The 14,923-nt window shown below is 48.7% G+C and overlaps 1 protein-coding gene across 1 annotated transcript; it reads right to left on the reverse strand.

Annotated features, from left to right (window-relative positions):
* Nucleotides 1-3,064: 3,064 nt before the first annotated feature.
* Nucleotides 3,065-11,279, reverse strand: LOC107117611 (zymogen granule membrane protein 16-like). The gene is made up of 4 exons (XM_015419758.1): nt 11,262-11,279; nt 10,327-10,405; nt 5,923-6,058; nt 3,065-3,368 (listed from the first exon to the last, which is right to left on the reverse strand). The coding sequence occupies exons 1-4, from the start codon at nt 11,277-11,279 to the stop codon at nt 3,065-3,067; spliced, it is 537 nt and encodes a 178-aa protein (XP_015275244.1).
* Between the last annotated feature and the right edge of the window lie 3,644 nt (nt 11,280-14,923).

Consider the following 14,923-nt stretch of genomic DNA (forward strand, 5'->3'; position numbering starts at 1 on the left):
GGGGGGGGGAGAACAACCCACTGTCAGACTATAAGTAGGGTTGCCAACCTCCAGGTGGGGCCTGGAGACCTCCTGGAATTGCAACTGATCTCCAGGCTACAAAGCTCTGTCCCCTTTGAGAAAAATACCTGCGCTGGAGGGTGGGCTCCAGGGCATTATACCTTGCTGACGTCCCTCTCCCCCTCCAAACCTGCCCTCCACAGGCTTCACCCCCAAACCCCCAGGACTTCCCCAACTCGGAGTTGGCAGACCTAGCAAAACAGCCAGAGGTGGCAGTTTTCCACATGGGCAGCTGTCGCTTGGCTCTGATCCCCGTGTGGCGCAGAATGAGGGGACAGAATGGGCGGCGCCGTTTTGCTGTCGGTGGATGAATCACCTTTTAAAAGTGTGTTCATTGTATCAAGAAACTCCTCAAGAGTAGACATCTAGCACTGCAAGGAGTAGGCTGTGCCAGAACTATGTCCCCTCGTGTGCTAGCTATTGGGCTTTGGGAACAACAACAAAAACCGCATTAAGAGATCATTGATTACGTGAAGGAGCATTAAAAGGGGCACTGGTTCTCACCTGCATACGAAGCAGTTCAGCCAGCAGTCTCCCCAAAGCATCCTGGCCACTCCGTTCTGCTGCAGCTATAACTTGTAGCCAGCCTTATACAACGAGGAGGGAGAAATTAAAACCAGGTGCAAGGGGAAAAGATGTATTGAAGTTTTCTAGATCCCTATGCGTTTCGCTCTAGATGCCGGTTTTTTAGTGCTCCACTGTGTAATATTTTGTTACGATTCTGTAAGTAAAGAAAAAAGGATATGAGGGCGTTCCAGCCCACTCCTTGCTCTGCTAATTTTCAGTGTTCAGGAAGTCTCTCGAAACAGGAGAGCGTTAAAAAATGTGGACCCACCACCTGCTGTCTGAAACGCTGACCATTCCGCCACTTTATTGTGCTGCACGTTAGAAGAGATGCCAAAATGGGCCTCTTTCCTTATCTTCATTTTTCTCTTTTCCTTTCCTTTAAGCCCCTTGCCAGGAATGCAAGGGGAAAAGCTGTTTCCTTCTGTTCAGACATTTAAAAAAATATATATACCTTAGGCCAAGGCTCCTCAATCTGATGCCCTGAAGGCTTTTCAGAAAGTGGGTGGGACCGTTGTAAGCCAGGCTGTTTTATTGGCTGCGTTCACTCAAAGGGTTTTTTGGTGGGCCCTTTAGGAGCTGCGGTGGCTCAAGTGGTTAAGACGCTGAACTGCAGGCTGTGGAAGGTCAGTAGTTCAGCGGTTCAAGACCCGGGTGCCGCAAGACAGGGTGAGCTCCTGTCTCTAGTTCCAGCTCCTGCCAACCTAGCAGTTCGAAAGCAAGAAATTGCAAGTAGATAAATAGGGACCACTTCGGTGGGAAGGGAACAGCGTTCCGTGCGCCTTGGTGTTTAGTCAAGCCGGCCACATGACCACGGAAACGTCTTCGGACAGCGCTGGCTCTTCGGCTTTGAAACGGTGATAAGCACCACAACCCTAGAGTCTGATTCGACTGGCTTTCGAGCAAGGGAACCTTTACCTTTTACCTTAGCAGCTGCAGGAGGATCAGAAGGACTGCTAAGGGCTTTACTTAACACTTGGTTTGCCATGTTTCTGCCCCTCACCCATGCCTATGGGGCTTCCCTAACGCTCATAAAGAGAGTCCCTTAGGAAAGATATAGTGCAGTTTCCTGGGACTGTGCATTAAAGAGGACAATCCGTTCTGGGTAAGTGATTTTCCAGGAAAGCTCATCCGCCATTCCTAATCTCACCGGGCAGCCCAGCCCCTGATAGACTTCTGAGGAAACCAGCATTCGCCGGAACACACTTTGGAAACCCCTGCTGAACCACTGCAATAGGTGTTTTGTTTCCTTAGTGCTTAGACTGACATTTTTGGGCAAATCGCCTTCCTTATTTCATATTTCAGGCCCTGAAATATAAGCCACCCTGTCACTTCCCTGAGCTGTTGTCCAAGGGTGAAAGCTTGGCATGAAAACAACAATCCCAGGCTCAGCCTCAGCTCATTGGAAAGCCTGCACGTGGGAGGTGTTGGGGAAGATCTCTCTCTGCCTGAAATCCTGGAGAGCCAGCCACCTGTTAGAGCAGAGCAGACCAATGATCCCCAGTATGATACCTGTCAATGCCTTTCCTTGGAGATAGATCAAGATGGGCAGCCACAGTTTGTCTGTAGCAGTAGAAAAGAGCAAAGAGTCCAGTAGCAAAGACCAACAAAATATGTGGCAGCGTAGGAGCTTTCGTGAGTCACTGCTCACTTCTTCAGATTCTGAAGAAGTGAGCAGTGACTCAGGAAAGCTCCTGCCCTGCCACATATTTTGTTGGTCTTTAAGATGCTACCGGAGTCAGTGTCTTTCCTGGTGCCCATTTGATTCTTCCCCAAAGCAGAAGAGCCAATCCTGGTTTTCCCCCCGTCTCCTTGGAGCAGGAGGTGATTCAGGAAAGCCCACGAGGCAGCGCCCTCCACCCTAGGCTGATGTTTGGCTTGGAACCTTCCACCATTTTGGGGGACCTCCTTGCAGTTAATCATTGACTGAGGCATGCAGGTAGCCATTTTGTGATTGGTCCCACTCCCCATGGCAGCCATTTTGTTGTGGTGTAGGTTTCCCAGCCCACAACCTTTGGGGGCTCTGATCCACCACTGGCAGCTGGTCGGTGCGGGATGTGATGACATCAGATCCCGGGAAGGATCTGGAAGCACCCCACTGATTGCCAGGTGGGACCTGGCACCCCTTTTGTGGTGCCCACCACCTTTCCTCAAAGTTCCAGAAATGCTGTCTGGATCCATACTGAGCTGATGAACTGATGTCTATACTAAATAAGGACAGCTTTGTATGTTCAGTTCCTATTCTCTTCACCACTAGATTCGTCTTCTATCCTATATCCCTACAACGAAGACAGTTACGGCCACCCATTGTTAAATCTGGATTATTTTATTGATTTTATTGTTTTTATTTGATTGAAGGTACGTTGATTATAGTTTCTGAAATGGGTTTTGGTGACTACCAGGGGCGGGGCACAAAGAGGGAGGAATGTGCCCTTGCAATTCATTGTTCTGTGTCCCAATGGAACCCAATGGCATCGATCGAAGACCCCGAACGGCCGCTGACAGAGCGCAGAACCGTGTTTGGGAACGAAGGCTCTGCAGTGAAGAACGTCCCTGGGCCGAAGTTGGGTCCAAAGGCAAAGACGCGGCCTTGGTTGGTGCGGAGGGCGAGATACTCCACGTGGCTTCCAAAGCGGCCCAAGACCTGGACGATCCCCTCTCCGAGAAAGAGCCGGACGTTGGCGGGGCTGCCCACCATCCCCCCTTCCGTGCTGGACCAGGAGTCTCCGTAGCGAACCTGGATGCTAAGTTGGTGAAGGAAAAGACAGTATGATTTAGGGGAGGCATCTTTTCCCGGAGAGAGGCCGAATGTGATTCAACCGCAAAAATCAACAGGTTATGCTTCTCCCAATGTAGAGCAGTTATAGGGTTGTTGTTTTTTAAATTATTGTATTCATTCACTTTATTTATACCCCCCTTTCTCCCCAGGGGGAACCCAAGATAGCTCATATTGTTCTCTTCTCCTCCCTTTAAACCTCATAACACACTGTCTGCAGTGCTTGAAAATCTTTGCATAGGGCATTTTGGAAAACACGGCGTATTTCCATAAACTCCTTAGTCCAAACATTGAATGGATTCTATAGGGAGGATCCCTGCCCCCTTTAATCAATCTGAACTCCTCCTAGTTGTTAGAGCAGGATGTCCAAACACCTGATCAATGAAATGCTTTTTTAAAAGTGAAATTCGGAAACAAGCCTCCATTGGTTTATTTTTAGAGTCTGAAAGGGTAATGCACCCTCCAAGGAGCTCTCTCTTTGCATTGTCATGGAGGCAGGCTTGATTGGAAAGAGTGACTCATGCAGAGATGTGACAGGCAGCCTCCATTGAGGGCACATATTTATGCTGTGCCTCTTCATCAGAGGAGATCAAACCATCCAATCGCAAGCAAGGCAGAGCGAGGGCAGAATTACCTTTTCTTCGGGAAGGCTTAGAAGCAGGCAAGCCTAGAACAACAAATCATGCAGAGATTCTGCAGGTAGCCTCCTCCATGACAGACTATTTGGGGCTTACAGAAAGCTTTATAAAATTAATACGTTCCAGAACAGCCCGGGACATGGCCAAACCCCGCTTGTGGCATTACTGCTTCGGAATTGCTCCATTGTGCCACATGTAGAGTGTGACGCCCTGAGGGAAGGGTTGGGGGCCCCTATTAATTTAGAGTTACAACAAGCAAGCACATCCCGCCCAGAGACAGAGGGCACATCTTGCCCTTTAAACTAGGCCCATCCAGTACACTAGTTCAGGGGGCAGGGAGCTGTCCTTAAGGGAGCTCTGATTGGTCAATGGATCCATAAGACTCCACTGACCAGGCCTGTCACTCTTTGTTCTTTCAAGGGGATCAGGGCGGGTCAGATAAAAACTGACCAATCAGGGACGCTCTCAGAAAAATTGAAGGGCCAGCAAGCCCCAATGAGGTCGTTGTCCTGCCTCCTTCAAGCCTCTGTGCCCCCCCCCCCCATGTGCCTATTTGGTCTTCCTTAGTCCAATTCAGGAGGAAGTACTGTTGCCAACCTCCAGGTGGGACCTGGAGATCTCCAAGAATTACCAGTGTTCTCCAGAGAACAGAGACCAGTTCCTGCGGAGAAAATGGCTGCTTTGGAGGAGGGGGGACTGTATGGCGTTATACTCTGTGGAGGCCCCTCCCTCCCCAGGCCCCTCCCTCCCCAGGTTCCACCCCCAAATCTCCACGAATCCCCCAGCCTGGACCTGACATTCCTAGGAGGCAGCCATTTTCTGTTAAGAGAGGAATGCAAGATGTGTGTCTTATAATTAATTCCTGCAGCTGGATTATGGAGTTGCCCACTTTGGGCTGGGAAAGTCCTTGAGGTTGGAGGGTGGTTCCTGGGCAGGGCAGGGCAGGGGTTGGGGAGGGAACTCAGTGGGAGTAGACGGTCACAGAGTCCATCCCCCAAAGCCGCCTTTCTCTCCAGGGGAACTGATCTCTGTTGCCTGGAGGTCAGTTATAACTCCAGGGTGCCTTCAGACAACCCTGGCTCCAGGGCTCTTTTTGTAGAAAAAGCCCAGTAGGAACTCATTAGCATAATAGGCCACACCCAACAGCAGGAACTCATTAGCCTATTAGGCCAGACCCCTGATAGCACAGCTCATTAGCATATTAGGCCGCACCCCCATGTTACCAGAAGTGTGGTCATCCAGCCAAACCCACCTTTTGCTTCTTATTCTGTTGACCTTGTTTGTTGTCAAACCAGGGCTCTTTTTGTAGCAGGAACTCCTTTGCATGTTAGGCCACACACCCCTAATGTAGCCAATCCTCATGAGTTTCTGCTGTCGGGTGTGGCCTATTATGCTAATGAGTTCCTGCTGGGCGTGGCCAACTCGGGAGCCAGCCGGAACTCCGTTCCTGTGCGTTCCTGCCCAAAAATAGCCCTGCCTGGCTCTAGCATCATTACAATGGAGGGGGATAGGGGACAAAACCAGAATTGGTGGGCTCTGCCCACCACTGACTGACCTGCTGTCTGCCCCATCAACCCCACTGGGTACCAGCTAGCTACCACAACTTCCACCCAACCCCCCGCTGGGGCTCCTGACGTACGGGCCACCCAGGGTCTAAAGCAGTGTTCCCTCTAAGCTGAGTTAGTGTGAGCTAGCTCACAGTTTTTTAGCCTCCAGCTCACCTATTTTTGTCTTAGCTCAGGAAGGATGGCTCCAGAGCCAACTAATTGATGCAGTAGCCAAATCACTCGCTCACAACTTTAATGGCAGTTGCTCACAAAGTAGAATTTTTGCTCACAGGACTCCACAGCTTAGAGGGAACATTGGGTCTAAAGGCACACTTACCTTACAATATATCTGTCATTTGCCCTTATCCTCAGGCCCGTAATGGGACCCTCCAGCTCCTGATCCGATTGGTCAAAATGGCTCCCAGCATCACTTCCAAATTCTCCAGAGTAAGAGGAGGAGGCCCTTGTCTGGGCTGGGTTTATAAAGGGAAGATGGCAGGTTATTCAGTCATTTGTAGCTCTGCTCTCCCTCCTGAGTTGCTCTGACACATCCTCTCACCTGTTTGGGCCAGTTTGGTATAGTGGTTAAGTGTGTGGACTCTAATCCAGGAGAACCGGGTTTGATTCCCCACTCCCCCACTTGCACCTGGCTGGATGACCTTGGGCAAGCCGTAGCTCTGATAAGAGCTGTTCTTGAAAAAGAGCAGTTTCTGTCAGAGCTCTCTCAGCCCCACCTACCGCACAGGGTGTCTGTTGTGGGGAGGGGAAGGGGAAGGAGTTTGTACGCCGCTCTGAGACACCTTTGGGTAGTGAAGGGCGGGGCATAAATCCAAACTCTTCTTCTTCTTCTTCTCACTCTCTGTGACTGGTCGTATGCGTAGTAATCTAAAAAATGTATATTTAATCTTGATCTCTCTGTCCTGTCCACGGTGCTGTCTATGACCTTCTTCCAGTGCCCTACTGTTTGGGATACCATCTAGGCCAGGGGTGTCGAACTCATTTGTTATGAGGGCCGGATCTGACATAAATGAGACCTTGTTGGGCCGGGCCATGTTTGTCATAAAATGTAATGCCAGGTAGCGGAGATATAAACTTTATAAAGGACACAAACACGAAGGGGTTTTTTTAAACTTAAAAACATGCTTAAAACATTAGCACTCTTGCTCTGAATTATTGCATCAAAATGTCTGTGCTGTTGCAATCTTGACTCAATGTTCCCTCTAAGCTGTGGAGTCTTATGAGCAAAAATTCTACTTTGTGAGCTCCTGGCATTAAAGTTGTGAGCAAGTGATTTGGCTACTGCATAAATTAGTTTGCTCTGGAGCCATCCGTCCTGGGCTAAGATAAAAATGTGTGAGCCAGAGGCTAAAAAACTGTGAGCTAGCTCACACTAACTCACTTAGAGGGAACACTGATCTTGAATATGCTGTTCAGGTGTGTATCTGTAAGCTGCAAACCTACAATGATGCAGCAGCAGCAGAACTGGAAGAAGAAGCAGAAGACAGCCAGTTCCACTGTGGGCTTGATAGAAGCCCTTAGGGGGCTGCATGTTTGACACCCCTGATCTAGGCACTGCAGTCTTCTGGAATGATTATAGGCATGGGATCTGATTTTTACCTGCTATTGTTATTTCTTGTTTTACTGTTTTAATTGCCGTTGTTTTTATGTTGTGAGCCGCCCCCCCTGAGCCCATTTGGGGGGGGGGTATGGCGGGGTATAAATTTAATTCATAAATAAATAAAAGTTGCTTCATAATGACAGAATTGCTTCTTGTCAAGCGCTGCGGCTCCTCTGCAAAGCGGCCTTCCAGAGGCCTCTTTCTCTTGGGCCCACATCCAGAGATTTTGTGGAGCACTGCCTGAAGGCACGTGGAGTGCAGAGGGAATACTTCCTACCGACGCCAATGCTAAACAGCAAAAGGCTAAACACGCCTTGATGAAAAGCACTTGGTAATCGCTTAAGTCAGGTGCCTGGGAGCGACTGATGTGGTACACCCAGCCCTGCCCGCAAGCCACATGTTAATGTGTTGCCATCAAAGGAGCCCTCCTCCCATAGGGTTGCCAACTCCAGTTTGGGAAATTCCTGGAGATCTGGAGGAGTGACACCTGGGGAGGGCAGGGGTTTGGGGGTCAGACAGGGACCTCAGCAGGGTGCAGTGCCAGAGAGTTCCCCCCCTGCGAAGCAGCCCTTTTCTCCAGGGGAAGGGACCTTTGTTGTCTGCCAATGGATTTAAATCCCAGGAGGTCTCCAGGTCCCACTGGAGGCTGGTGGCCACCCTATTAAAGCTGTGCTGTTAGCGGTGGCCTTGGTGCGGAGACCTTGGCAGGTGACAATATCAGTCATACAAGCCACGAGAAACCTCCCCTGCTAATTTCTGCAGATCTGAGTTGCCGCAAAAGGCACAAGAGGGTGTAGGGTTGGGGTTCCTGGTCCTTCGGCAGCCCTAGAGGCAGCGGAGCACTTTCGGTTTCAAAACGGGTGTGACTAGGCTGCTGCGGGTGGTGGGGCCAATACACTCCCAGAGGAAGATGAAGAGAAGAGAAAGAAGAGAAGAGACTGGATTTATACCCCGCCCTTCACTCAGAGTGGCTTACAATCTCCTTTCCCTTCCTGTCCCCACAACAGGCACCCTGTGAGGTAGGCGGGGCTGAGAGAACTCGGAGAGAACAGCTCATGAGAGAACTGCTCCTGAGAGAATAACTCTGAAGGAACTTGTGACTGACCCAAGGTCACCCAGCAGCTGCATGTGGGGAAGTGGGGAATCAAACCAGTTCTCCAGAGTAGAGTCCGCCGCTCTTAACCACTACACCAGACCGGCTCTTAAGATCCAGCGCAGGTGGGGAGTAATGTTAAAAAGGCACTGGGAAAGGGGAGTGAGAGACAGAGAATAAATAAAACGTTGTGATGGCAGCTGCCGCCAAATCAATGTTATTTTCGTCTGCACAAGCAGCCGGTTCTCCAGTGGCCAATCAGAAGGTGTACTAGGCAAGAGCTACAGCTGTCCCCGCCCCCCTTTCCGCAAACACTTGGCGAGAGCCAGGTCAGGTGCCGGTGGGACCAGTATTCTATAGCCTCCATCTAGACTTGAGCCCCAGAGCGACTGGTGAGCACTGCCCTGTGCTGGTGCCACCGCCTCCAATGAGGTCGATTTAATATTGGTATTTTGGTCTCTGGGTATTTCTTACTTGTCTTAGGGAGCATGAAGCAGGTTGCAGGCCTTGCCTCGGACGCACACACCGGTGCTCCAGGTTGCAAACGGCCACTACTTTGCTAGGAGGGCTCTTGATCCCTCAATGCACACTGCGCTTGACGGAGGGGAGGGGATGGAGCCCGGGGGCAGGGCAAGTGTGGTTAAGAGGACACAGGGTAGTGCCCTGGCCTGGATCGTTCAGGCAAGCCCAGTGGTCTCGCCAGATCTCAGACGTTAAGCAGGGTCGGCTCTAGCAGATATTTGGATGGGTGACCTCCATGGAATACCAGCAGTCAGTAGGACAGAGGCAGACTTTTTTTAGCCACCTTGCTGAATAGCCTCCAGGCCCCCAGTAGGGGTCAGTCACCAGAGGTTGCCATGACTTCAAGGTGCGCGCGCACACACACACACACAGACACACATATGAAAAATACCAAAAATACAAAAAAAAAAGAAGAAGAGGATATGGGGTAGCAGGTGACAGTTGTATGGCGAATAAAGGTAAAGGTTCCCTTGCTCGAAAGCCAGTCGAGTCCGACTCTAGGGTTGCGGTGCTCATCTCCGTTTCAAAGCCGAAGAGCCAGCGCTGTCCGAAGACATTTCCATGGTCATGTGGCCAGCATGACTAAACACCAAGGTGCACGGAACGCTGTTACCTTCCCACCGAAGTGGTACCTATTTATCTCTTTGCAATTTCTTGCTTTCGAACTGTTATATTGGCAGGAGCTGGGACTAGAGATGGGAGCTCACGCCATCATGCGGCACCCGGGTCTCGAACTGCTGAACTACTGACTTTCCACAGCCTGCAGTTCAGCGTCTTAACCACTTGAGCCAGCACAGCTTCTTGCTGTATGATGAATACTAAATTACTATTTGAGTTACTTTGGAACAGTGCGCGCTCTCTCTCTCTCTCTCTCTCTCTCTCTCTCTCTCTCTCTCTCTCTCTCTCTCTACGATGCTCTAGGAACAGAGGTGTCAAACTCATTTGTTATGATGGCTGGATCTGACATAAATGTCACTCTGTCGGGACGGGCCATATGTGCCATAAAATGTAACGCCACGTACCGGCAGGTACAGGTAAGACACGGGCAAACCCAATGTACAATATTATTTTTTACTCAAAATACAAACAAAAGTCATTGATTCCTAGCAGTGAGAACAATTCATTTATTGGGGAACCCACAGAAGCCCCAATAAATGTATTTAATCATATGCAAGACTAGTTTTTCCCCCAAGGGGGTACCATAAAAGGGGAGTTTCTGTCATTTCTGTACATTTCTGTACATACCAGTTGCTTGCGGGTCGGGTAAGAGCCCTGGACGGGCCAATCTCGGCCCCCGGGCCTTATGTTTGACACCCCTGCTCTCATCCCCTATTGAGCCAGGTGGGGAGTCCTGCACTCCTATTTCCCCCCACAATAGGAAAGCTCTGCCCAAGACTTTGGAAGGGCACTGCCAGTTGGCCGCACTGGGCGACGTAGACCAACAGTTTGACTTGATCAGGGCAACTTCACCAGTTTGTTTGGGGGACACCTGCCCCTTCTCTCCTTACCTGTCCCATCCGATGCTCCCACCCAGAGGAAGGACAGGAGAAGCAACGTCAGCATCTTGGAGGGTGAAGTCTGGTGGCTCTGGAGACGACAAAACAGTCAAGAGGGGTCTTTCCCCATCATCCAGAAAGCAAAGCCACCCGGATCGCATGTCTTCACTTGGCTCGGTGACGGCCACCAGTCACTAAACCAGAAGCACTCAAAGAGAAGGGAAGAGAGCAAGCAGGATGCCTCCTTTGCTATAATGAAAGGCGCGACATTCATCCAGGCTCTTCCCAAATCCAGGCTGGGGAGAGGCAGCGGAAAGAAGGGACAATTTCCCTTCTCAAAGGCGATGCTTCAAATAACAGATGCCATGCATCGAGGTGATTTCTAAAGGTTCAAATAAAGATGTAATTTCTAAAAGCAAAATTCTTAGCTATTTGGATAAGATACGTGATTTTAAATATCCATTTTAATTGGGGGGGGGCCTTTAAGGTGCCGGCATAAAAGCAGCAGGCATAAGAGTTCTAACAACAAAGCTAAAGAATCACAAAAAGCCCCACAGCCACTTCCAGCAATGTTTGAAAGCGAAAACTAGATTCCTTTAAGAACAGTCTTGATTCCCTCTCCCCCCAGAGGCAGGGAAGTTTTCTTTCCCCCCCATTTTGCCTCTGAGACATCTTGAGAGCTGTATTATCTGCACTTTTAATCTTCTGATGTTCAGCTTTGATGAGCCCAAGTCTCAGTATTTACTTAAATATAAGACTGGGCTGTTTCCCCAGGTATGCCATAAAAAGGCAGTTGTCTTACGTCTGCATACACGTTACAGTTACGTCCAATACCAAAACCCTTTTTGTGTATACCATTTGGGGGAGGGCTCATCTTACATTCGAGGCTGTCTTCCTCTCCGAGTCAATATGGCCAATTTCTGCAGCACCACCACCATAGAACTCACCTTCCTTAGGGAATGCATCCGGCAATCAACACACAAAGCCGAGGCCTCTCCCTGGTGCGTCTGTTGTTTCGGATGTGCAGGAAGGCGTTTCAGCCGATCACAAGGGCCGCTTTCAGTCCTGGCCGCTCCCCGATGAAGCGGGGACCTTGTCTTGGAGAAAGTGGCTCCGATTGGCCTGGCAACGGACTCTGTAACTTTTTGGAGAAGGCTTATCGTCTTACCTGTCACTGGCAAGGGGGCCGACTCACAGTCCTTCTATTGTGGTCTAATGTTTCATGCTCCTGGTCAGCATTCAACAAAGAGGGGCATTCAGGTCCAGAAGTCATAGCCACATGGGCAAAGGGTTCCACTCTTGTGTTTTCAACCTGGGCGGGGAGGGGGTGAAAATGCTCGGCCTCTCCTGCGAGTCCCCGCGAGTCTAAAAGAGGGCTATCCATGTGGGACATCAGTCTGGGACCGGCCAGCCCCGAGCTTCTAGAGGCCGTCTTTGTGGGCCGCGTTTCTTGATGTCAGTCAGCTGCCCAAGGTACAGGATGAAGACTGGGGGAAAGGCAGCTCTCTACACGGGGCAGGCCGTAGTCCCCACCAGCTCTTCCCACTGGCCTTTCTTCTTTTGTGCCTTTAACTGAAACTTGACAACCAGAAATGGCAGGGAGTCATTCCCCCCACACACACACACCAAGATAAAGTGATGGGGGAAAGTGTAGCCACCTAAGTTTTATATATCTTTGCTTTTTTAAAAAAAATTTTAAAAACCATTTTATTAGGATATAATAAACATAGTCAAATATAGATCACAACTTTTATACTAATACATCATACCCTCCACCCTTTCCCCCCTTCCTGCGCGGCTTCCCACAGTGCTCCAACCTCCTGCTCAATTCTTAGGTCTTCTTCATCCCCTCTTTTTCTTTTTGATTACACATATCTATAGGTAACTTGTCGCTCTCTATTTAAGTAATGCATCTTAGTCTATTTTTAATATTTGTTAACTTCAGTAATTGTCAAAAGCTAAATAAACCGTCCTTTACATCCCAATTCTTTTCCAAATAGTCTTTAAGATCTTTCCAGTCTGCAAAAAAGTCCTCTGCTTCCAAATTATTTCGTTTCCTTGTCATTTTGTCCATTTCAACCATAAAAAGTAGTTTCTTAAATCCAATCCCCAACTTCAGGGACTTTGTCTTGCTTCCAACATTGGGCGTACGTCATTCTGGCCGTTGTGATCATGTACCACATCAATGTCCTTTTTGCCACATTTACTTCTTCCATTTTATATATCTTTGATAAAGGTACATACGTACAGCTGCCTTATACTGAATCAGACCGTTGGTCCATCAAAGTCAGTATTTGGATCTCAAGCGCACATCTGCCACATCACCTGCTACCTGGTCCTTTCAACAGGAGATGCTGGGGATTGAACCTGGGACCTTCTGCCCGCCAAGCAGATGTTTTACCACTCTGAGCCACGGACACTCCCTAAGGTACAGCAGCAATGGACAATGGAGAAAGCTGACAAAACAAAGTCGATTCCTTTGAGATGTGGTGTTGGAGGAGAGTTTTATGGATACCAAGGACTGCCAGAAAGACAAATAAGTGGGTTCTAGATCAAATTAGGCCTGAACTCTCTCTAGGAGCTACAATTACTAAACTGAGACTATTGTACCTGGTTCGTGTGATGAGAAGACAAGATTGACTGGAAAAGATAATAATGCTAGGAAAATTTGAAGGCAGTAGGAAAAGAAGAAGGCCCAACATGAGATGGATAGACTCTGTAAAGGATGCCATGGCCTATACATGCAGAAATGGAAAAAATTGTGAAATGTAAGTTCAAGAAAGAACCGGAAATACTACTTTTGGGACTGAAAATGGAAGAAGTCAACATGGCAAAAAGGACACTGATGTGGTATATGATCATGACTGCCAGAATGACATATGCTCAATGTTGGAAACAAGATAAGGTCCCTGAAATAGGGGAATGGATTAAAAAATTACTTTTTATGGCTGAAATGGACAAAATGACAAGGAAACTTCATAATTTGGAAGCAGAAGAATTTTTTGCAGGCTGGATAGACTTTAAAGACTATTTGGAGAAATACTGGGATGTAAAGGACAATTTACTTTGCTTTGAGAATTATTGAAACTTAAAGGACAGTAGAAAATAGATAAATGTATAAGACTAACAGTTGAAGGTTAAGTTACCTGTGGATGTGAATAAGGAGATAAGGGAGGTATGGAGAAAATTTAAGAATTGGGCAGGAGGTTGGAGGACTGTGGGAAGCCGAGAAGGGGGGGGGAAGGGAGGAGGGAAGGATATATAATTGTATAAGTTTTGATATATGTTTGAACATTTCTTTTTAATTATATCCTAATAAATTGGGGGTTTTTTTGGGGGGGGGGGAAGGATGCCATGGCCTTCAGTTTGCAAGACTTGAGCCGGGCTCCCAATGACGGGACGTTTTAGAGGTAATTTATTCATCAGGTTGTGGTTAGTTGGAAGCCACTTGAAAGCCCTTTCTCATGTGGGTGGGTGTCCAATAACTGCCTTCCCAAGAAGGATTTTTAAAGGCCAATGATGACATATGAGGCAGGTTAAGAGCCCTCCGTGACAGAAATACCACTGCAGACAATTTTGCAGAGGCACAGAACTGCCACAGGGTGGCAGCAAACACCATAAAACTGGGCTGGGTCGTCTTTGTCTGTAGCCGTAGAAAAGAGCCAGAGTCCAGCAGCACCTTAAAGACTGACAACATTTGTGTCAGTGGCAGGGGAGGAGCTTTCATGAGTCATTGTTCACTTCTTCAGATACAGCTAGGGTGCGACAAAAACGGCATTGTCCCTATTGCTTTAACTATTTAGACCTAGCTGTGTTGTTGGTTTAATCTGGCAAATCTCAGCCGGCTTTTACAATTGCTCCTGCGGAGTCATATCGCGTTTCCTGTCGTTTCCTTCCAGACTGCCTGCCTGTAATAACAGAGTGAATCTCGACAGGTAAAACGTAATGGCTGAATATCTCTGTGTTAGGGTTGCTAACTTCCAGGTAGAGGCTGGAGATCGCCGGATGACAGAGATCAGTCCCTGTTGTTTTGGAAGGTGGGCTCTGTGGCATGATGCTCCACTGAAGCCCCTCTTCTCTCTAAACCCCACCCTCCCGAGGCTTCATTCCCAAATCAGGAATTCCCCAACCTGGATATGGCAACTGCACTGTGTGTTGTTCATCTCTTAGAGCAGGGGTGTCGAACTCATTTGTTATGAGGGCCAGATCTGACATAAATGAGACCTTGTTGGGCCGGGCCACGTGTGTCATAAGATGTAATGCCGGGTAGCGGAGATATAAACTTTATAAAGGACACAAACACAAAGATCTTTTTTTACTTAAAATAAAAACACGCTTAAAACGTTCGCTCTGTAAAGCTGCAAACCTACTTTTGATTTATTGACATTCGCCACGGAAATCTCATGCTCAGAGTTCTGAGTCTAGGACCCAGGTTAAAACGTGAAATGGCTGAGTGATTGAGAGAGTCTGGCAAAGCAAGCTATGATGCAGCAGCAGCAGCGGAACTGGAAGCAGGAGGCGGCCAGTTCCACTGCGGGCCTGATGGAAGCCCTCTGGGGGCCTGATCCAGCCCCCCGGGCCGCATGTTTGACACCCCTGTCTTAGAGGC

The sequence above is a fragment of the Gekko japonicus genome, unplaced genomic scaffold (assembly GCF_001447785.1).
Source record: "Gekko japonicus isolate JY-2015 unplaced genomic scaffold, Gekko_japonicus_V1.1 scaffold2049, whole genome shotgun sequence".
NCBI classification, from domain to species: domain Eukaryota; kingdom Metazoa; phylum Chordata; class Lepidosauria; order Squamata; family Gekkonidae; genus Gekko; species Gekko japonicus.